The sequence below is a fragment of the Ursus americanus genome, chromosome 10 (genome assembly GCF_024610735.1).
Source record: "Ursus americanus isolate L20-20 chromosome 10, mUrsAme1.1.p, whole genome shotgun sequence".
Taxonomy (NCBI): Eukaryota; Metazoa; Chordata; class Mammalia; order Carnivora; family Ursidae; genus Ursus; species Ursus americanus.
Window position 1 is genome coordinate 52016790 of NC_142136.1, and position 23714 is coordinate 52040503.

The following is a 23714-nucleotide window of genomic DNA, read 5'->3' on the forward strand; positions in this document are numbered from 1 at the left end:
CATTAGTGTAGTGCTAGGCTTACAGTAAGGAAGGACACTCACTACGATTCCTCCCTTCAACCCCTCCCCACCCTCCCAAAAAAGACAGGTAGCCTGAAACCAGGAATTGCTGTGAGCAGTAAGTATACGTGAAGCCTGAGTTGCTGGGAGGGAAAATGCCAGGATCAGCATTGTGCCAGGAGACGGCCTGGCAAGGCAAGACAGAGCCACAGTCTGAGGACCCCAAGGTAATCAGGGTCTAGGAGCTTTGTTGTCTTCCCATGGCCCTTCCCCCAGTTCCCAGTCATCTAAGTTGACCCTTGTAACTTCAATTATAAAAGGAGGCAAGGGAAAGAATTTGAGCAAATCAGAAATCACTGCTGGAAAACATCTCAAGACCAATGCTTCATCAAGAAGCACATTTTTCTGAAAGTCAGAGGATTAATTGTGCTTTTAGAGAAAAGGGAGAGTGGGGAATAGACGCATGAGACATCTACCTACAGTGGACCTGTAGCTTCTGGTTAGGTTTTATCAGAAAGTCTCACAGACGTCTTGGCCCAAACCAGGCTTAACTTTGTCCAAATGCATATATTGAGGGTAAACCTGTGATCAGAGCTGAGAACGTGGTGTAAGCATCGTCACCACCGAGGATGCCCAGAACTATTACGCCCGTGTGGGGAACTCCTATGTGTAATGTCCAATTCACCAGCACCCCCACCATGCTTTTACTACCTAGTGAGATATCATATTGAGAGAGAAGGATGGCAAGATGGAAAGGCTGCTCACGGCCATATGAATGGAACAACTGGGAGGTAAGATCGGGTTACTCTTCCTTTCCTTAGCTGCTTTGTGCGAACTCCCCCTCGCGTCCTACTTCTCTTACCTCTACCTGAGGTGGTATCTCTAACACAGGCTATCTCGTTATCCCCGCCTCTGGCTACGAGGCCGGCCAGGGGCTCCGTTCTCCTTTCTGCCTGCCAGCATGAACAAGAGCTACGAGAAGCAGGAGGCGGAGGTCCTGTGCAGCTGGGGAAAGCCAGGAGCTGAGTAAACCAGAAATGCCAACGTCTAACCCCTGGCCCAAGGGATCACTGACGTACTGGAGGTGCTGGAGGCACGAGGATCTATGTGATTGTGGGACGTACGCTTAAATCAGAGTCCCGCCAGGTGCTCGTCAGAATCATCACCACTGGGCTCCTTACTTTCCAGCTCAGCAGAGACAAACCGCAACCCCGAGCGCGCGGAGCCGCGGACTTCCCTCGCCTACAAAACCTGGCAGGGCAGTCTGGCAGCACAATTCCCATATCGCAGGACAGCGCCTGCCACATGCTCCCGGGGGGCCAGTTTCCCCGAGCTGTTCCACTTTGTGCCTTCAACCTCATCTCCCAAGTTCTTCAGGGGCGAACACATAATGTCTCTTGGAGGAACTGAAAGAAATGAGACATTCCTGGCAAGGCTGTCAGATATTTTGATAGTTAAAATCCAGATGCCTTTAGGTGGGTTCTCATAAAGGAATTCTGTCGATTCCAGAACAGCAGCAGAAATTCCATCAAGGACAATTTTGTGAGCCCCTCTTCACACCAACTATTCCTCCCCTTAAAAGTATGTATTCTGGTCTTGCTGGGGTTTCTAACAGTATTTTGGTTTAATTCACTGCTAGTTCACATGACAGCAGAATCATAAATGAGGTGGCTTAAGTCTGTGTGTGGTAGGAGTTTGGCAGTACCATCACTGTTTGGGTCTGTAAACTCCTGGGCTCCAGCAGATCAAACAGCAGGAAACACTTGCAGGGGAATCTTGATGTCCTAATCCAGCAAAGGGAATTCAGGACAATGGCTGACAATGGCAGGGACCTTTCAGATATGTTATCTGCTGTTAGATCACACTCTTGGGAACCAACGAGATGAGCAGGCCATTTTAAGAAGGGCAGAAAATTAAAGAGAAAACGTGAGTTAATACCGAAAATGTGATGCAGGATAAAATAAAGGTTATAGTTGTATTCTTCCAATCAGACTTATAGAGAACTCAAATTGTTTCCGAATTTGCAAGCTCCTTGCTGAATTCAATTGCCAAAATAAGTTTATAGGAGGAGAAAAGGTAACTTCTAAAATGTATTAAATCTAACACAATGATTATAAATATAAATGAAATCCAGAGAAGTACATTTCCTCCATGCCATGGGATCAGTTTTGTTACATTCAGTTACACATTCTTATTTTATACTTTCCACTAGTTTTCTTGTATTTGCATTTTCTTTTTTTTTAAATTTATTTAAATTCAATTTAGTTAACATATACTGTATTATTAGTTTCAGGGGCAGAATTTAGTGATTCAGCATTGGCATATAACACCCAGGGCCCATTCCAAGTGCTCTCCTTAATTAAGTCCATCATCCAGTTACCCCATCCGCCCACCTACCTCCCCACCAGCAACCCTCAGTTTGTTTCCTGTAGTTAAGAGTCTCTTATGTTTTTCCTCTCTGTTTTCATCTTATTTCGTTTTTCTTTCCCTTCCCCTATGTTCACCTGCTTTATTAAATTCCACATATGAGGGAGATCATATAGTATTTGTCTTTCTCTGACTTATTTTGCTTAGCATAATACCTTCTAGTTCCATCCACGCCATTGCAAATGACCCTCAAAATCATTATTTTGACGGCTGAGTAATATTCCATTGTGTGTGTATGTGTATATATGTATATATGTATACACACACACACACACACACACACACACCACATCTTCTTTATCTATTCATCTGTCAATAGACATCTGGGCTCTTTGCATGGTTTGGCTATTGTGAACATACTGTAAACATTGCTGCTATAAACACTGGGTGCATGTGTCCCTTTGTATCACTATGTTTGTATCCTTTGGATATATACCTAGTAGTGCAATTGCTAGGTCATAGGGTAGTTCTATTTTTAACCTTTTGAGAAAACTCCATACTGTTTTCCAGAGTGGCTGCAGTTTTACATACTGCTTTTTTTTTTTTTTTTTTTTTTTTTTTTTTTTTTTTTTAAGAGGGAGGGAGAGACACAGGCTCCACACTTAGAGCGGAGCTCCATCTCCCAACCCTGAGATCATGACCTTAGCCAAAATCAAGACACTTAACCAACTGAGCCACCCAGGTGCCCCATGTATTTGAATATTCTTGACCCAAATTAGTGAAAGTTCTAAAGTATAAACAACAGAGGCTCACCATGGAGGTTAACCAAAAGCATTGCTTGGCTTGCCCATTGCCGCCAGCAGCGTGCACTGTACTAACAACCCAGGTGTGCCTTGGGTCTCACGGATGTGGGTGGATAGGCGTTATCCAATGGCAAGCTGCCGACTCTTCAGTTCCCTCCCTTTATCTGAAACAACTGACCAGCTCTGTTAATAGCACATGTAAAGTTTGCTGAGAGGGGGAAGTTAGTGGCTGTAACAAGACACTGAGGCTAGCAGAAGGCTGTTTGCCCCATCCCTTCACCTGCCTATACTGAAACTGAATCAGAAAACTGCAGCATATTTGGTCAGACGGTCTTTCTATTTATATTCATAATTTCTTTCTTTCTTTCCTTTTTCTTTTTTTCCTTTTCCCTCACAGATATGTGTGTTTTAAAATTCCGATCAGAATTGGCAATGGGAACAGAGCTGGGGCAATAACGGTACTCCAGTACTTCTATGGCATATTCACAAACCCTGTGAATTTTTAACGAAGGAACAATGTCCACAATTAGATTTGAAATGAGGTTTTCTTTGTAGGCATGCTTATGGTAAGTGGAGTATGAGTGGATTTTACTTTATATTCAGTAAACGATAGCAAGTGCAAAAAACACCATGATTTAATAGAAAATAAAAGCAAATTGTTGATTGTTCACAGATCTTTTTTCTTCTCCTAGATTCACACATGTGCGGCAGTTTTTAAAGTTGTATTTTACTTTACTTAGATGCCACGTGTATGCCAAGGAACTCAATGGTACAGAAAGTCATTTTCAAAAAGTCAAGACCTTAAAGTTGTCCTTTTGTTATTATATGGAGAAGTTTTTATTTGTGTGATAAATACATTTTTATATTTTATTTATTTGCCAGAGAGAGAGCAAGCACAAATAGGGGGAGTGGCAGGGAGAGGAAGAAGCAGACTCCCTGCTGAGCAGGGAGCCCAGTGCAGGACTCAATCCCAGGACCCTGGGATCATGACCTGAGCCAAAGCCAGAGGCTTAACTGACTGAGCCACCCAGGCGTCCCTGTGTGATATATTTTAAACCATAAAAGAGAATTCCCAATGTATAACTTTGGGGAGAAAGATATTATGCTTCCCCATTAGAAAACTAATCCATCTCAAATGAATATTTAAAAAAATTAGAAGTGAAGAAGAAAAGAAAATACACTGGGATTATGGCTACTTAATTTGCATTTTGAGGCTAAAGCTGAACTCTTGTCTTCATATGGCTCAAGTTTCCAGCAGCACAGAATCATACACAAACAGCTTCCATCACTCTTGGATGGCTTTCAAGGTCCTCTGCAATCTGCCTTCTGGTCACCTCCGCAACGTCAGTTCCTACCGCACCCCCTCCACCAGAGACCCCAGGACACAGTCCTCGTGACTCTTCCTTGAGCCTGCCCAGCTCTGTGCCCTTGCGGTCCCCCACATCCCTGTCCCACCACCTGCTCTCTCCCCTCAGTCTCCTCTCTGCTGAACTGTCACCCTCTGCGGACAGGCCCTCCCTGACCCACCCAAAACCAGTTCTTCTGTCCTTCTACCAGCCTTGTTTTTCTCCATAGGATTTCCTAGTATCTGAGGCTATATTACATAATTATGTCTTTGATAAGTTGGTCTCCCATAAGGGCAGGCTGACTTAAGAAGAAATTATGTTTTTCCTGCTCAATCTCCATCAGCCCAAACAGTGTCTGGTACACAGCAGACAGGCCTTCTCCTCTTTCCTCCAACACAAAGTCACGGAATACATGCTTTGAACAGGTTTATGTACACACGCACACGCACACACACAGAGTATTAATCGGGTCTCTTATTTTCTGTATTTCCTGATGCTTTGACATCTGTAGCCTTGCTGGCACTGGAGGGACTGTCCCTTGCAGGGTAGCCCATTCCTCGAGACAGCAAACAACTCACTTGAGAGCACACTCTTCAAATGCAAACCCGCCAATCCGGAGCTCACACTCTCAATCATCTCTCTCTTGTGCGGGCTCACACTCCAAACCACCCCCCCCCCCCCACCCTCATTGCCCCAGGCCCAGACATGACACCCGGAGAGAGCCCTTGTACTTCAGGGCCTGCTCGAATTAGTCCAGCTAGTCAGTCCTAAACCTACTACTCTGTCTCCTTCCTTGCCTCAGAAACCACAGTAAAGCCTCTTGCCCGCATCTTCCCCTCACCCCCATCCCCTGCATCCTCACTGACCTTGCTTCCTCCCAGTGTGGCCCAAGGGCATGCTCTGCCCTCTTAGGAACTGTAACAAAATATCTTTTCAATGTAATCTTCTCTTGATCTCTTGGCTTCACCAAACCTAAATAACAAAATCTACATTTTAAAATGTACACGTACAAATTTGCTGAATGACTCAAGCAAATGCAGTTTGCTGTATCGTCAAGGAAAATGACATGACCATGAACAGGAGCCATGGTTTTCCTGGGCTCATGAGAAATGAAGTGTCTGTGACATTTTAAAGATTTATATGTAATTTAGCCCTCATCTTGGCTCTGAGATTAATTTATGAATTGTTTTTGTGGTCATTATTGTTGAATTCTACTTTGACCCTCAAGCTTTTTTTTTTTTTTTTAAAGATCTAAATACCATTAACTCAACAGAGCAGCCCTGCCTTGTTCTTTTTTGGAAAAGATTTTATTTATTTATTTGAGAGACAGAGCGAGAGCAGGAGCAGGGGGAGTGAGGGGCAGAGGGACAGGGAGAAGCAGACCCCCCGCTGAGCAGGGAGCCGCACTTGGGACTTGATACCAGGACATCTGGATCATGACCTGAGCCTAAGGGAGATGACTGAGCCACCAGGCACCCCTGCCTTGTTCTTTTCTCCAGACACAAATAATTAACGCTAGACACCAAATACCAATAAATTGTCAATAAAGCACACGCAGGTTTATTCTCTTTAAATTTAAGGAAATAATAAGTCCTACCCATACTTTCCTAAATTACGGTAAGCTTTCAAAGTAGTGAGGACACATTCCCTGTCCTGAAGCACTCAGTGAGTTTTTCAACGAACGTTAGAACACAGTTGTTCTCTTCTCATTCCAAAAAAATATAGTTCACGTTGTTCCAGGGCCCACTGGCCAGAGGCCTCGATGTTCTCTGCTGGCACGCACCTCGGGCAGGGTTAAGCCTGGGCCTGACAGGCAGGGCAGCCCCAAAAACTGATCCTGGGAAAGTGACCTTTGATTCACCCTCACAGTAAGCTCAGAGGAATGTGCTGGGTGGCTACCCGTTACTTGCACCTGGTAAGGAGGAAAGGCTGAGGCTGGAGTCTTCAGCACAGGAGGGATGGGCCAGAGAGCTCTAAAGATGGCCACAGGAATGGCAAAAGGAGCTTCTAGAATGAACTGAAGGGAGCCCAAGACCTGTCAGTTGCTGCCTTTGGCAGACGAGCCTTCAGTGGGACTTGACAGCCAGGGAAGCTCGCTTTCTAAGGGGGAAACTGCCACAGAACCTTCCATTCTGTGCAGCTATCTTCACGTGGTCAAACTCATGCCTCCTCTACTTACGTTACAGAGCTCTACATAGCCACAGTCGCCCTGCCGACACCCACATCCTCCCTAAGAGAAATACCTTACCCTGCTTAAGGTATTAGTAATAATAAGACAATGATTTTCAGCAAACTTCAAAAAGGCCTTAAAACTGTGTTCACGTGCCCTGAAAACACGCTTTCCAAATCTATGCAAGGATTAAGGATTTACATCAGAGGAGCTAGCAGTGCTCTCTCTAGGGCATCAGCTTTCCTTTCTCACCGGCGGTGCGCACTGCCTCCCACACGCCGTCACTCAGGGCTGCTGCCCTCAGAGCCCTGCCCTTCCTTCTCTTCTCTTCGCGCCCTTCCTTCCAGGCAAACGTGGAGGCCAGCCTCCTCCGTGAAACCTGATGAGATCAGCTCTTTATGGCTGCTTGCTGCCTCCAACCCGAGGGTGGTATGTCTGGGGATTTCATGTGAGATGTGAAACCATTATTCTAACTTTTAAGAGTTATGTTTACTTTTAGCTATGTGAAATTAATGTTTTTGTGGATTTAAAAAATGGTCATATATCGGAAGTTTTACATAGTTCAACCTCACAAAAATGTAGGAAGAAAAATGTATTAGAAGAAAATGTATAATTTTGCTGTTTTGCTTAGGAAGAGACTAAGATAGATACTTTATTGCGTCATGTATAAGTAAGTAAAAAATGTTCTGATGGTACAGACGTGGTAAAACGTGGTAAGCTGGTGTCCACCATCAAACAGCAAACAACTGCGTTTTGACAACCAGTGTTCCATATGCCCCTTTGGCCATTTCACATGCCCCATTTCTTGTGGTTATTTTCTCTGTGTGTTATGTGTTTGTGTTTTCTCTCCGACTAGTTTCCCAGACACTCAAAGGCAGGGAGTATCTGAATGATCAACCTCTCAGCATAGTACCTTGTACGTAGCGGACAGACCTATCCTATGGATTGTCTGGTCACTTACAACAGTCTCACCAGGAAACACCATTTGTTTGCCTTTTTTTTTTTTTCTTTTAAGTAGAGGTTATGCCCAATGTGGGGCTTGAACTCATGGCTCTGAGTTCAAGGGTGGCCCACTCCATTGACTGAGCCAGCCAGGGGCCCTGTTTTCCTTCTTGCTATTCTAAAGCTGGAAACCGATTTGCCTTGCTATTCTGGCCAGAAGCCTCAGACCTGCAGCAACTTAAAACTGAGGACTTTTATCAACCTGGCATGTCAGAAACTGCCACGAAGTGTTGAGACGCAGTGTGGTCTACTGGACAGAACACGGGCTGACCATCTGGACTCGCTCCATGTAGCAGCAGAATATGTATAGGTTCCTTGCTCCCCTTCCCAACAGGCGACGCCACGAACAGGTAGCAGAGGAGAGACTGCGGGAAGCCAGCTCCTCCTATGACATGCTGCTCAGCCACTGACCACCGTAGCCAGCATTAAGTTCAGCTAAATACCGTGCTTTAAAAAATGATGCCTGGGTCTTCTGAAATGTGTGGGGATAAATTATGGCTCACACGTTTCAGAACATTAACTAATGTCACTCATACAACCTATATACTTCACTTCTTTTAAAAACACAAAATATGACATAGAGTTGGTAGTCTGAAAGCTCTTGTAACATATGCTTCTTTTAGATACAGTGATTAAAAAACAAATGGTGCCTACCAACCAGTCTTATTGCCATTTATAGAACGCTGTCTCCATAATACCTGGGAGGTCAGTCACAAAGATGTTACAAACAGTAATATTTTTTAAAAAGTTATTGTAGAAATGTGTGGTGAGGAAAGAAGAAAGATTACTTTCGTCTGGGGTGCCAGGGAAGTACCACAGAGGAGAAAACTATGGGCTGAGTCTTGAGGGATAAAAAATACTTCAATAGGAAGAGAGAGAGAGAGGGAAAGTGGCAGCTCAGGAAGGGAATGATAAACCCAACGTGTGAAATCCGGAGTGGGGGAGGCCACGGAGAGGACAGAGTTGTGTCTCTCTTCACTACTTTACATTTAAGTGGAGTTACGCAGATTATATTGGTCTCTGTATCTACGGAATGACAATGGTGTTTGTATTCCCTAGAATGTTGCTTTGAGGAAGATGTCAAGGAATTTAAATTCATGGTTCCTAAGCATAATGTTTTCCTACATAAAGATGCTAGTTTATCAACTAGAAAACTAAAGTAAGCTTTTTTTATAAAAAGACAGACTGAAGAGATTAGGAAGGTCTTGAGAATATAAACATACATTTACTCACCAACTCATAAAATACTAAAACTAGGGTTTTACTGCTCAAAGCGTAAAAGGAAGCATTTTAGTAGAAAGAAATTAAAGCACATTTTTACAGCAGAGAAAGTAATCTCAGAATTCATTAACGAAGAGACCAAAATATACACAAAATACATATTTTAAGAGAGTTTTAAATAAAGTCATGGAGAATAGATTTATAACGATTTAGTTAAACCAGGTTAGGAATGGCAGGAGTCTGTCCACAACCTTCAAGGACAGGAAAGAACCATATAATAGCCTTAATATTGACCAGTTGCAAAAAAAAAAAAAAAAAAAAAAAAAAAAAAGTCAATAACAACATGAAGATGACTGGACTCTTAGAAGAAAGTTACTGTACCGGCCTGGTGTTCATGATAGTGAGAACAGAGAACATTAATTCTAATCGGATCCATGCCATTGACTTGTGAAAAACATTTTAAAGTTCATCGAAAAGGTAAGTATGCTATGAACACAGAGACATCAACTCTAATAGAAAAGAGATTCTGAAAAATAAAATTTTGATCACATAACTCTATAGTCATATTCTTAGTGAAAGAAAAGAGGACACTGCTACAGAAATTGCTAAGTCTACAAGAACTGCTCTGGTGAATTCTGGTTCTACAGAAAAATGAGAAGTAAGTAGCAACAATGACACAGAAATGAAGACAATCACAAAAGTGGGAAGAATTCTAAGAAGAATGCTAGAAAGGCCTAAACCCAGAAGGACCAGAATTGAACATTCTGAAAAAAGACAAAAGGTACTACATGAAATATATTTAAACATACCTGAAGAGGAGGGACGAGGACAAATAGAAATCCTTTGGGGCAAGGCCATTAACAATGCAAAACAAACATGAAAGAATTGTTCAAGTCCCATTTTGTGGGTCTCCCTCTGCAAGCAAAATAATCCATTAACTGGAAAGGGTATAATAAACCCCCGGGGGCACAGAATTTCAGCCTAGGTGGTAGCAGGAGTGGAGAGAGGGAAGACAGAACTATCTTCAGATAATCTCAGAACAACAAAGAAATGTGAGGCTGAATCCGGGAACCAATGTGATAGGACTAGGTTAAATACTACCCACCTTCCCTTCCTGCAAATCTCGGTTTGCAGCAAGTTTATTAAGATTAGGTCATTTGACCTTGAGAACTTAGTTCGACATTGAAACTGCTCACAACAACTACTGGAATTCCAAAGAATCGGTCTCAGTTTTGGAATGACAACTTACTAGCTTGGTGACTCGGGGAAAAAAAGAGAAAGGCTGAAGGTAATCTTCATATATTAGAAGGAAAGCAAAATTAGATGGTAGATCAGATTAGTTAAGTGATACACCAAAGAATGGAGTGAGGACCAGTGGGAGGGGATATGGCCAACTCGTTTCAGGTTCCTTCATTCTTTTCCCCTTTGGCTCAGTGAATATTTAGTTAACTCCAATTGTGTAGCGCCAGTTTAAGTTCTAGGCCAACAAAAAACCCACTCCAAAGAAGACTGGCCCAGATAGATAGGGCAATATACAGAGGTAGGTAGGTAGGTAGATAGATAGACAGCCAGCCAGCCAAATGGGTACTTTAATTAAAACACGGGTCAGAGAAGAAGAACCAATCAACTTTCCCAGTGAAGCGACCTTAGATTTTCTTCATGGCTGGCTGAAAACCGGAGGGGTATTAACAAGGAATGAAAAGTGTTTCAGCCATCAACAGCACTATGAGCAAAGACACTCAGGTGAAGAGTACATGGCATGTACAGAAATGAGTGTTTTGTTTGGCTGTATCTTAAGGGGCGGATGGTGGGGAATGATATTGAAAATACAGGCAGGGGAATGCTAGGGAGTTTGATTTCCATAGGCAATGGGGCCCTAATAGAGTATTTTAAATTGAGAGTGACAGGATCAAATTTGTAATTTAAAAAAAATTCTTAGAGTGATATAGAGGGTAAGCTCACAGGGAGAAAAGCTTGAAGAGGTTAACCTGTTCTGATATAATTACTAGGGACTAGGCAAGATAGGGCCGTGGCAGAGGACAGAGAGAGGGGGAGTAGATTAGAGATATTTCTGCAGACAGAAAGACAGGACTTGGTGAGCGACTGGAATATGGAGGTAATGGTGCAAGCAGGTAATATTCTAAAATGATTCTCAAGTTTCTGGCTCAGGAGACTTGGTGGGTAAAAACGGGATTTTCAAGGCACAAGAACAGTTAATATATGAGTTGAGCGTGGAAGGAGGAAAATGCGAGCTTTCTATAGAGCAAGCAATTGCTTCCATTATTGAACTTATATAATATATGCAAGCATGTTGTCCCCCAGGCAGATATCAGATTCTCCTGACAGCTATAGAGCTAGCTTCTGCGCTTGGCACACAGCGATTCCTGGCCTCTGATGGACACTGGAATCCCTTGAGGAGGTTTCTGTAACTCTATCTGGTCTCCACCCTCAGATTTCTAAACCTTCAGTGGATCTAATGTGACATTCCGGCCATATTTTAAAACAGCTCCAAGGGAGATTCTGACATGCATCAGAGTTTGACAGCCACTGAGGATACAGTCAATAAATAACTGATCAATTAGTTAAAAGAGGGAAAGGAAGGAGAGAAGGCTTCCTGAAGTTTTTGAAGACGCAGCTGGTTGACCTATACACAACTGTACAGTGTTGGTTGGAAAATAGGCAACATGACCTTTCCTATTCTCCCATCTTAAGGATTCCTGAATGTGATGTTATGGTGTCCCTGGCTTTGACTCTTGAAGACAGAGCACTGGCTGAGTGATCACTGGTCTGCCTCAATGAATCTTTTTCACATCTTTTTCTTGCATTGTTAATGGCCATCCTGTCTTACAGCAACACATTCTTTAACTTTGTAATATTTCATTTCCTTGTCCTGATGCCTGTCTCTTCTCCTAAACTGGAGTCCGTGAAGGCACGCAGGCTGCTTCTTTTGCTCACTATTGTGCATGCAGCATTTACCGAACACCACACAGCTGTTCAGCAAATAAACGAGAAATGAGCCAGAGTTTGCTTGTGAAAATTTTTTAGGCTATATTTTATCACTTTCAATACGGACCTGTTCATGAGGGTATTATAGACCCAGAAAACAATTTTAGAAATAATAAAAGCACATACAGCTATGGACAAGACATTTTTATATACTTTTTACTTCAAGGAAACACTTTGCCTCCAAAACTTTACTGTTATATAAACATAGCTCCTTACAGAAAATAAATCCTATTAAAAATAGGGAATAGATAACTAAAAGGATGACACAGGCCCAGGTGTTTAACCTGAGAAATATTTAAGCCGTGGTCCTATTCCTTATCTAGATCTAAGAAGTCTTGGCCTTAAAGTCTGATTGACCTGGTGCTTTCATATCCATTATGTGTTAATGAGCAGGTCTGACAATTAGGTACGAGACAAATACATGAATGAAAGGATGGGAAGCTCAAAGTTCATCTTAGCAGTGCAGTCAAAGAAGCAGAAACAGGTGGCTGATATGAAGATCCAGAAATGTCCAAAAAACCCCTTATACTAATTGTAATCAATATGCTTCTATATGTTTGAACAGTTAAACATCAGCTGATAGTACTTACTACAGTAGTCAACTAACTGATGACATTTTACTGCCCTGGGACTGAATGTGAGTAGTTTCTTAGTTTCCTTCCTTCCTTCTTTCTTCCCTCCCTCCCTCCCTCCCTCCCTTTCTTTCTTTCTTTTCTTTTTTTTTTTTTGGACAAGCACCTACAACCCACTTCTACCTTCACACATGTCCGCTTCTGTAATTGTCAGAGCAGCTCGACAGTTCAGGAAACTAGAGATCAGAGTGCCCTGATGTATGCCTGACACTAGAATACCATAAAAAGTGTCCATTATAATAAAAAAAAATCACTGAAGCATCATTCTGATCCAGGTGAAAATGTATATTCTATGTATAAAACCACAATTTTATTAAAATACTAAATATAAACCTCAATTATGAGAACAATAAAACACTACATTCTAATGATACAATCTGGCTTCCTAAGAAGAAAATAGTATTGTTTCAACTGACAGTACCAAAAAGATGTTAAAGTCAGTAATAAGATATACTGACCTCATATGCCCTTTGACCTGAGACACTGAGAAGGGTATAACACCTCTGTGGTACTCTTGCTAAAACTGTATAACCTCAACTTAATCAGAAGAGAACACCAGACCAACCCATATCAAAGACATCTTGCAAATAACTAAAAGAGACCAGTTCTCTTTTAAAAAATGTCATGGGTACAAAAGTAAAAGAAAGAATGCGGAACTGTCCTATTCATTTCTGGTATTTTTGGTGTACTCAGATCATCAGTCTGAAGACCAGTTGCCAACACACAGTATTGGAAGTATAAATGCAAGGTTAAGAAACTAGAATAACTCCATATCGCATCCAGGATATTAGCTAAACTTTATGATGCAAACTTGTTTTTATATGATTCGCAATCTTCCCTAAACAGTTATAATCAAAAGAGGCTTCTCTGTTAACTAGAAACTCCAGTTCAGGGATTGAAAATGACTTTACACTAAGCTAAATATAGATGTCATTTCTTACAAAGGCTGTATGTCTTTTCAAATCAGTATCTGAGCTTAGATGATTAGAATTAGGACGGCTATTTCCATTGTCCTAACAGGAAAGCAGACCTACAAGAGAAGGAAAACACAAAAATGTAGGGGGAGGGCCGGGGATTGGAAGCCAGGAGGAAGGAAAACACTATTCCCTTAAAACACATTCATTAGCCTGTGAATACTGCTAGATGCTCCAGGCTAGAAGTGAGCAGCTTGCTTCTGAACAGATTTTAATTTTTAATCCAGTGGAATAGGTCAGATGCCGCTCTCCCACCTGGAGGCCCTGGCCCAGAACCTACCTGCCCCACGGCAGTACTGCAGGTCTGCTAGTAATGGTCACCTTTGGGTAAATGCAATCTCCAGGCAGCCATGTGGCTCTGGGTGCTCTGATCCCAAGGAGCAGTAATAAAAGTTGGATGAGATCTCACAGTAGGTAGTAGGGTGGGGGTTTTCCCACAGTAGGAGGGTGGGGGTTTTCTCCTTCGATATTTTTGTAGGAGTGAGAAAGGACTTGGCCATTAAAAAAACATTTTTCAAAGTAGAAGTAGGAGTGGGGATATCTATGTTTGAAATAAAATTCTAATAAAGATCAGCTTTACAACTTAATTAAATTTGGGTAGAGGCATACATGTTGGTCCAAATGTGATATTCACGAGACAAATCATCTGACATGGGAAAGATCTCCTGGGGAATCAAACGTCTAAACGTAGGGGGCACTGAACAGAGCGGTCCCTGGAGTGTTTAGACTAGGAGCTAAAACAAGCAACGATGAACACAGTCTGACCAATTCCCAAGCTCTTCACAGACCTCAGATTAGCTGGGTCTTAGTGCAGCAGGTCTCAGCTGTCCATGGAGATGAGAACACATTTTAAAAGCTGCATCTGAATTTTAAAAGTACTCAACATTTCTGCATTGTTTACTGAAAAAGGTCAACACGCTGGTGTCTTCTTTGTGCAAGGCAGAACCTCAGTCTAAAAGCACTGGGTTTGCCACATGGCATTTGCTGAGAATATGTTAAATGCATAGTTCCAGAAGCGAGAATATTATTTTTCAACTCAGTGAATGCATTATTAAAGGACTACTGCTGCGTCCTCACGGGGAGACAGGAGAAGAGGCAGGCGGTGACCCCGCGTGCTAAATGCAAAGGGACACTGAGTCACTCACTATAAATTCACAGTCACAACACCAAACCCACACAACTCCGCCCCTCTTCAATTCCCTTTCTGCCAATCTAGAAAAAAAAGAGAAATGGAAACATTTAAATAAAACTCATATAAAACTTCAGCACCAAGCGCATCGTCTTTGGTTCTTTGGACAACAAGTATCTCAGGGAGGTTTGCGCCTGGTGTCCTTCCCATGTCTTGGGTCTGCATGAACATTCGCTTCAGTCCTCAATTTTTCCTACCGATCAGAAATATACTATGCTGACTCCTTCCAATAAGATTTGTGTTGAAATCATGAAATGCCCATGGAAGTAATTTTTTATTAACCGAACCTGAAATAATACATAATACATACCAATTTTATGACAGTGAGAAGAGTTATGCACTGTAGTTAGCCGAGAGTATCTGTTGTATAAATTAAAAATCTTCTTAGGAGTATATCCAGCATTTTAAACAGACTATGGAAAAGCATGAAATTAATCCCAGGTGAGTTTTGACTGAACACCAGCAAGCCTTTATCATTCTAGGAGAAATACTGATCTGCGATAGACAAATTCCCTGATAAATTCAGAAATTATCCTTTTTACATAAATATTTTTCATTTGGAAAAATGCTCTCTTTAAACTATTCCCTTAGTGCGTTTTTTATACATAATTCGATGTATAGATAGCAGACTTACATACAACTGTTCCAGTACACACCTTCTATATAAAGCAAAGTGAATCTGTGACAAAAATTCCTACCCTATTCCCATGTGGGGAGCAAATAAATGACCAGTATCCCCAAGAGCATGGTACTATATGCCTAGTTTTATGTAACATACTCCTCTTAAAAATAAGATTAAAAAAAAAAAAAACCTTAAGTTTTTGGGAACTTTCTTCGGGAAATTTCAGAAGACTCTGGCTTTTAAATTACATCTTGATTGGATATATTTTCCTCGACCTCAGAATTCTTATGTTAAAAGAGCTGATGCTGACATAATTTAGTCCAACCCCATCCGCATATATAGAACTCCCAGCGCACATCGTCCACTCTGCTCTGTGCAGTGACACGAGATGACTCAGGCACGGTCCCCAGTCCTGCCTTCCAAGAGCCCGCAGCTGGGCTGGCAGGACAGACAGCTGGATGACTGGGGGTAACAGACTGCGACTATATTCCAGGGGTATGAAGAGAATGCTCCGGCAGCACGGACTAAAGAGCAAGGATTCAGGAAGGGGACACGGGAGTAGGGAGGGCAGAGGCTCAGCAGAGGAGATGACATTTAAGCTGGGTCTTAAAGGATGAGTAAGATTAGACCAGGCAGATGAGAGCGGTCCAAGTTGGAAAAAACAAATCAGCCCATGCATGCAAGTTTTAAAAATCAGACTTTTAAGGCGCGCCTGGGTGGCTCAGTCGTTAAGCATCTGCCTTTGGCTCAGGGTGTGATCCCAGCGTTCTGGGATCGAGCCCCACATCAGGCTCCTCCGCTGGGAGCCTGCTTCTTCCTCTCCCACTCCCCCTGCTTGTGTTCCCTCTCTCGCTGGCTGTCTCTCTCTCTCTGTCAAATAAATAAAATCTTAAAAAAAAAAATCAGACTTTTAAGAGTGTTTTATTTCAGGGACGCATGGGCGGCTCAGTTGGTGAAGCGTCTGCCTTCGGCTCAGGTCATGGTCCCAGGGTCCTGGGATTGAGCCCCCCCAGGAGGGCTCCCTGCTTAGCGGGACCCTGCTTCTCCCTCTCCCTCTGCTCCTCCCCCTGTTCATGCACTCTCTCTCTCAAATAAATAAATAAAATCTTCTTTTTTAAAAAAGTGTTTTACTTCAAAAAGATTTAAGTTTGCAAAGCCTAACATGAGATAAGATCACAAACAAGACGGTTTCTTTCTCACCAGCCTGCCCTTCTCCCAAGCACCCTAAATGTTTAGGAAGTACGTGTAATTAGTAGGAGTAGAGGACTGAGAGCCCCTTGGGAGGAGCGGAGACAGTGCAAATTCTTCTGGAACTGAAATAAGACTTGGAGCCAGCACTTCAGGCCTGTGAGGACAGGTGTTCTCCTGAAATGAGAAAAAGCATACTGCAATGATCTCGCCTTTTTGGTCTGCTTAAAATGCAAGTCAATCTCTTTACGAAAGAGGGCCTGCCAAGAAAAAAGCCTGCGAAGTGCCATCAACTGCAGGGTCTGTAAGAATTCTGCTCTGTGGTAAGGCCTATTTATTGGTCAGAAGGGAGGAGGGTGAGAAGAAATCAAGAATTTCCTTTCAGTGATGAAATCACTCTGGTACCTTAAGTCGATGTGAAGCCTGGGCTGCAGACTTCCTGACTTGTGCTCTGCCCGTCTTCTGCCACAGAGGGAAGAAGAAGGGGGGAAAGCAAGGTCGGGAAGGCCTGGAGAAGGAAAGGAGTTCTGGGAAGTCCCTGTCCTCAGCTGGGTTCTAGGCAATGGCTCTAAGCCCTGAGGACTCCAGTGCTCAAGGAAGGATGGCTGGTTAGTGGCTGAGAGATGAAGAGGACGATAGGACTTTGATGGGTTTTCACAGTGCCTAGAAGCTAGCCAAACAAGAGCTTAAAAACCTAAGGGACGTTTAGTTAGCTTAGAACCTAAATGTAATAGAAACTAAATGTAATGCTTATTCCTATTTTATAAAACGAAGTTCCTCCATTCACATTGATATTATTTGCAAAGGGGTGCACGTACGTGTGGGTGTATGTGTGTGAGAGAGAGGTTTAAAAAAATAAACTGAGTGTCTGGATTGTGCACACTGTATTTTTCTTTGGGCCATCTACAGGTGGAGTCAAGTTGCAGGAAAGACGTATTTAGGATGCCTTGGAGATGTCTTTTTTTATTCTTTTATTATTCCCCATATAAAAGGAGGTGGCTTCTGAGAGCTGAGTGATTGGCCCCTCCCCGGGGGGTGCAGGCTCTGAGGCGGGTGCAGGGTTGCTCTAGGATCTCAGGGCTTGGATTCCGGCTCCCAGTTTCGGGGTCTGCTGCTGACTCACTGCACGAATGGGGGCCGGTCAGTTTTCTCAGGTAACAACGCAAAGCCGGGGCTTAGATTTTATAGACTTTTCATGGCTGTTTCCTCCTGCAGTGTTTTCTGATTTGGCAGCACGATATGATGTTCTAAAGAGATGTTTTCATCCTTCTGGGTGTTACATACTCTCATTTGAGACCTTCCGTAATAATAACAATGCCCCATCTAGCGTCCACACGGGGAATACTGGTCCAGGAGTACGCAGTGGGCTGTGGCTCTCGGCCCTCCGTGGCATCAGGGCGCGGAACGGCAGTTGGCAGAACGGCTGCCCCAGGTGGTCTTTATATCTCACTGACCCAACTTGGTGACAAAGGACATTTCTGAAAAGGCTGGGTTTTATAACTTTTAAGGGTGATGTATGGTGCTAGCACAATAGGACTTTTTTTTTATTAAGGTTGCACAGAATGATCCTTCCTAATATCTTTACTGGCAGCGATGGCCATAAACGTAGAAGAGCCTCAGGGGTCTGGAGATGAGAAGGCAGCACCTCGCTGCTGGGTGGTGAGAAGGGATTCTGCGTGTGCCCCAAGCAATCCAGCCACGTTTCGGCCTCTCACTGAGATCCTCGCAGACAAAACCTGGGAGTTTGGCGGGGTTTCAACTCCCTTACCTTTCCCTTTTCATTTCTTTCCTTCCAAATGCTCTCGCAAGGAAAACGTGTTTAATCGTTAACAGCTAACCACATGCTCTTAGAACTTCCCACGTTCCTTACCACTCTGTCCCTCTTCCAACTTAATGCCACCCCACAGCCAAGAAAGCACGGGAGGGAACGAGCGCAAATACGGGGACGTGCACGCATCGTTTAAGCAAACAGGCCTCCTCTTCCTTGTTTGACTCGTCTGTGCTTCTTTTTCTTCACTAAGTGCAGGGGCAATTTAATTTGTATACTGCCGTGTAAAAAGCGCTGCATTCTGGGACCTGCGTCCCTCTCGGAAGCCGGGTCAGTTCAGTGAGTACTTGTGCGGTGTCTCCTGCATGCCAGACACTGTCTTAATGATGTCTGGGCTGAGAGAACATAATGAGCCCAAACTCAGAAATCCTCCAACATGCTGCCCGTCCTGCCCACAGCCCTGTGACCTAGATTCCTGGAAGCACGTTTCACTTCTTGTGACCAAGTTCTCAGCAGCAGAGATTTTTCTATTTATTATACTTACATTCTCTTGATGGTTGAACCCATCCCAGCGGCTGCCTATCTCAGAATTCTGCAATGCTGACCTGGCTGACGGCCGGAAAAACTCACCTGCCTGTTGACCTGCTTTGATCTCTTAGTACTAAACTGGTCGCTTCTCTGTGACCTCCCTCGCTCGTCTGCCTTCCCTCCTTACCTTCCAGTCAATCACTTGGAACTGTACGATTTACTAGCCCAATGCGACTTCTGCTCATCCCTGAGCTTTGGTTTGCCGGTTTAATCAGCCTCCACTGTGATTCATATTCCAAAAATCACTTGATTCTAGAGTGTCCCAAATTGTCCTTCACTCCCTCATCACACACCCCGTATACCTGCTCCGTGATCCTCAGGCTTAGAGAGCAGCATGCCCTCTGACTGAGTTCAGAGTGATGATCTCTGCTCAGTCCCACTGATCTCAATACAGGTGCGCTGAGCTGCGGTTTTCTTGAGTACAACTATTACCTGGTAACCAGCAACTCAGGAGGCTCAAACAGAACACTGGCAAATGAGATTTGCCTTAGAGGGCCACCAAACACAGTGATCTTTGATAAATACCGAAGAAAGAACACATCTGGAATAGTTACTGAACATCGAGAACAATGCCTGGTCCTTGATGGGGATTCAAAAAAAAAAAAAAAATCGGCAAGTTATAGATGGATAGCTCTTAAATAACAAATTGTAAATGTTTGGAGTTATGACTGCATATTGTCAGCTCCTTCAGGTTAAAGAATCTATCTGATTCATATCGATATCACCAGGGCCCAACACAGTGCCTGGCATATAGCTGGGTTGATAGATATTTGTTGAATTAAAATGACTTTGTTGAGAAAAGGATGTCAAGGGCACTTCTGGAAGATGTCCAATTTCCCAGGAGTCTAGATGCGGTAGGACACCTTAAGATGCCCAGACAAAACTATCAGATAGGTTGGACCCCTACATCTACAGGCTACAATATTCTTGAGGCACGAGAGTCCGTGAATCTACCCCATGGGTATGAACCGCAACTAGAGAGGAACAGGAATTCTTCAGTGACCTAATGTACGTTCCCCTCCTGGCTGGGAGACTCTGCACCTTCAGGTTTGGCCTGAGATGCAAGACATCCTTCTGGACAGCTACTTACTCATAAGCAAAAATAGGAAGCTATGCTTGGCCATGCATCTCTGATGTCTGATACCAGGATGAGCATGAAACAGCCATCTATAGGCCCTCTAATGGAGCCCAGCACAGTTGCCAAAACAGCTGGATGGCCCGGGGCCAAGAATATAATGCTTTTAGTGAATGCTCTTAGCTAACTGGTTTAGAACACTTCGTTTTTTGTCATAGTTGAAGCTACCCAGAAATGTAGGGAACACTATACTTAGGTCATTCAAGGGTGCGAGATTTTCAAAGTATATGAGAATGTGTTAGTGGTCATTTCGCATAAACTATAAAGCATCCATTTTTAAAATACTCATAGCAATCAATGCTTTTAATTGAGCAGAGAAACAGAGATATAGAAATGTTTGGTCCGAGCTGTGGTTCCTGACAGTCATCTTCAGAGATAAATTTCCACAATGGATGTTTCAATTAAGACAGTAATATTTATTGAAAGGTAAACCATAAATGCATAGCCACTTGAAACATTATTGAACAGAAGTAATTTATACCACAGCTGGTGCACTGCATTTTAGCCCTGCCTTGATTGTATCAGCATTTGTCAATTAATCAACGTGAATCTTGTAAAACATGTTCTCTTGTTAGTGGAAACAAGCAATTGCTTGCAGACTTTGAAGGAAAGGTCATTTAATAATTTGCTAATTGTGCAAAGCTAGATTTAAATTTGAAAAGAAAAGCAAACTTCCACTACTGCTGTGCATAAGTGCGATTTTAAGTTTAACCTCGATATCTTAAATGTGGTCCATGGTTCCGTTTTTGTTTCCATTTTTAACTGAAGAGCAGTGAAAGATTAAGACAGAAAAAAAAGTAATTTTTACATTTATTTTAGGAAACTTTTTGTTGTCACCTTTACCATTTCAGAGGCGTTGCTAGCCTTGAGGCTATGGTTCTAAACAAATCAACGACATTTTCTTGGCAAAAAAAAAAAGAGAGAGAGAGAGAGAAAACACAAAGCAAAAGAAATAGAAAACAGCAGCACAAAAGAGCTATACAGTGGCAGTGTTCCGTTTCCTTCTTTCTTTTTTGTTTGTTTGGCTCAGCTCATCCTTCATCGTGCTGATGAGATGTCAGCTCCTGCTCCTGACTGCTGGTTCACTTTAAGTTCAGTAAGCGAGAAAGAAGCGGAGTCAAGTTCTCCCCGGGCAAGCCCCGCACCAGCACACTCGCAGACCCCCAGCAACCCAGAAAGCACCTCAACTTCCAGCACCGCCACCAAGCCCTCCGCGGTCACTCACGGGATGCCACCAAGTTGAAAATGGGGAACATACCTCGGAGGGCAGTTTCTACACTGGGGTCTGCAGGGCTGAATCGAGAAATCCGCACCATCCTAGAAGTGGCCGTGACACTGAAGAGGAGATCACACGCCTTGAGGCGTTTGTGAGAGTACGAATTTTGTACGGAGTCACAGAGACATTTGTGGAACGGAGATGGGTCTTGCCAGACCCGGTCTGGGCAAACCGCTTTGCTGCAGGGCTCCTTTTATAAGAGTTACGAGGCCGGGGTTGCTCTCCGCCTGCTCAAACTGGCTTATCAATCCATTCCATTCCATTCTGTTCCCCGTTCTAAATAAGTCATTATTTCAGGCACATTTCCCTAAGCAGATGCAAACACTCTTTTCCTGTGTGAGATTCCCTTGGGCAAATTAGGCTTCTTGGAAAACGGTCAAGGAGCAATCAAACAAAATACCTACTGAGAAACGAGCCTCTGGCTTCAGGGGATGCTGTCAGGCCCGCAGGCCACGAGGCAAGCTGTAGACACTGCTTGGGCCCGAATGTTGAATGTGATAGGGCCGGCGATGGGGAGCACACGCCTGATATCTGCAGCCGAAGTTTCTTTTTTATGGTCATACCAATAGGTTTATTTTTTTTTTTTCCAGCTTTATGGAGGTAGAACGGGCAGAAACAATTGTGTAAATTTAACGTGTACATACAGTGGTGACAGACAGATGGTGAAATGATTACCACGATAAAGTCAGTTCACAAAACCATCACCTCACATAGTTACCTTCCTGTGTGTCTGGTGAGAAGGGTTTCTGTCTTAAGGAAACAAAACTGATAGTCATAAGACAATGGACAAATTTCCTTGTCTAATATTTCTAATTCAATGCTGCTAATCAAAGTCCAATTTCTTAATTAAACTATAATGAAGACTTTGTAAGGGAAAAGTTACCATAAAATGGCTATCTTCTGTTCTCATCATCCTATCTAACAAATGTGGGATATTTCTGAAATAAATACTTGTTAAATTTTTTTTTTTGAGTCAGAGGGAGAAAAGTCCCTTTTGTATTCTTTTAATATTGGCTTTTATTCACCTCCGCTTCGGTTAGCTCACTTCCATATATCAAGACTCTTTTCCAAACAGGAGAGACGAGAGGCACACGCAAAGGCGGGCAGGCAGGCGGCCCGGTCACGGCACAGCTGCCCCCTGGCAGGACTTACTTCGACCTAGAACGCACATACCATATTACAAAGCCACAGGGAAAAATGAATGGATGTGGATGGTAGGTTTCCATTTGTTTCCCTGACATTGTGTAAATAAGTTTGTGTGTTTCAATTCAAACGGTTCCATTATCTTGGAGGTCTTAATCATTTGTGATAGCCGTTTCCGAAGTGTTCGAAGCGTGCGCTTAAGGAGCATTACTGGCCTTCACCGTAGTGATACTACCGGAAGCCGATTCACAACTCCGTTCATGGTTATCCTTGATCATCTTTATTTAAAAGTTCAGGCTCATGAGGTGGCTGTAGCACGCTCTGATGTTTCAGCCTGTTGGTCAGCAGCGTTCCCCCCCCCACCCCGGAACATCTGGCTCTGCTGGGCCCTCACACTCTTCACAGGAAACTACAATTGTCAAGGTGAATGGGGGGGAGGTGGTCAGTGGCAGTAAACTAGGAAACACATTTATAAAGGCACCACCTTACACCAGTAAGAATGGCAAAAATTGACAATGCAGGAAACAACAATTGCTGGAGACGATGTGGAGAAAGGGGATCCCTCCTACATTGTTGGTGGGAATGCAAGTTGGTACAGCTACTCTGGAAAACAGTGTGGAGGTCCCTTAAAAAGTTAAAAATTGAGCTACCTTATGACCCAGCCATTGCACTACTGGGTATTCACCCCAAAGATACAGATGTAGTGAAAAGAAGGGCCTTATGCACCCCAATGTTCATAACAGCATTGTCCACGATAGCCAAACTGTGGAAGCCAGGATGCCCTTCAACAGACGAATGGATAAAGAAGATATGGTTCATATATACAACGGAATATTACTCAGCCAGAAAGAACGATTACCCAACATTTGCATCAGCATGGATGGGACTGGAGGAGATTATGCTAAGTGAAATAAGTCAAGCAGAGAAAGACAATTATCATATGGTTTCACTTATTTGTGGAACATAAGGAATAGCATGGAGGACATTAGGAGAAGGAAGGGAAAAACGAAGGGGGGGGAGACGAACCATGAGAGACTATGAACTCCACGAAAGAAACTGAGGGTTTCAGAGGGGAGGGGAGTGGGGGGATGGGCTAGCCCAGTGATGGGTAGTAAGGAGGGCACATATTGCATGGGGTATTGGGTGTTATACGCAAACAAGGAATCATGGAACACTACATCAAAAAATAATGAAATACTGTGTGGTGACTAACATATAACATAACATAACATAACATAACATAACATAACATAACATAACATAACATAATCAACCAATAAAAAA

The 23714-nt window shown here is 43.1% G+C and overlaps 1 protein-coding gene across 1 annotated transcript in view; it reads right to left on the reverse strand.

Moving 5' to 3' along the window:
* The window catches only part of ENOX1 (ecto-NOX disulfide-thiol exchanger 1), a 238732-nt gene extending 215283 nt beyond the window's left edge, over positions 1–23449 (reverse strand). The window contains 1 exon segment of the mRNA XM_045796762.2: positions 21270–23449. Within this exon segment, the coding sequence (XP_045652718.1) occupies positions 21270–21327 (58 nt within the window). The 5' untranslated portion in view covers positions 21328–23449.
* Positions 23450–23714: the final 265 nt, after the last annotated feature.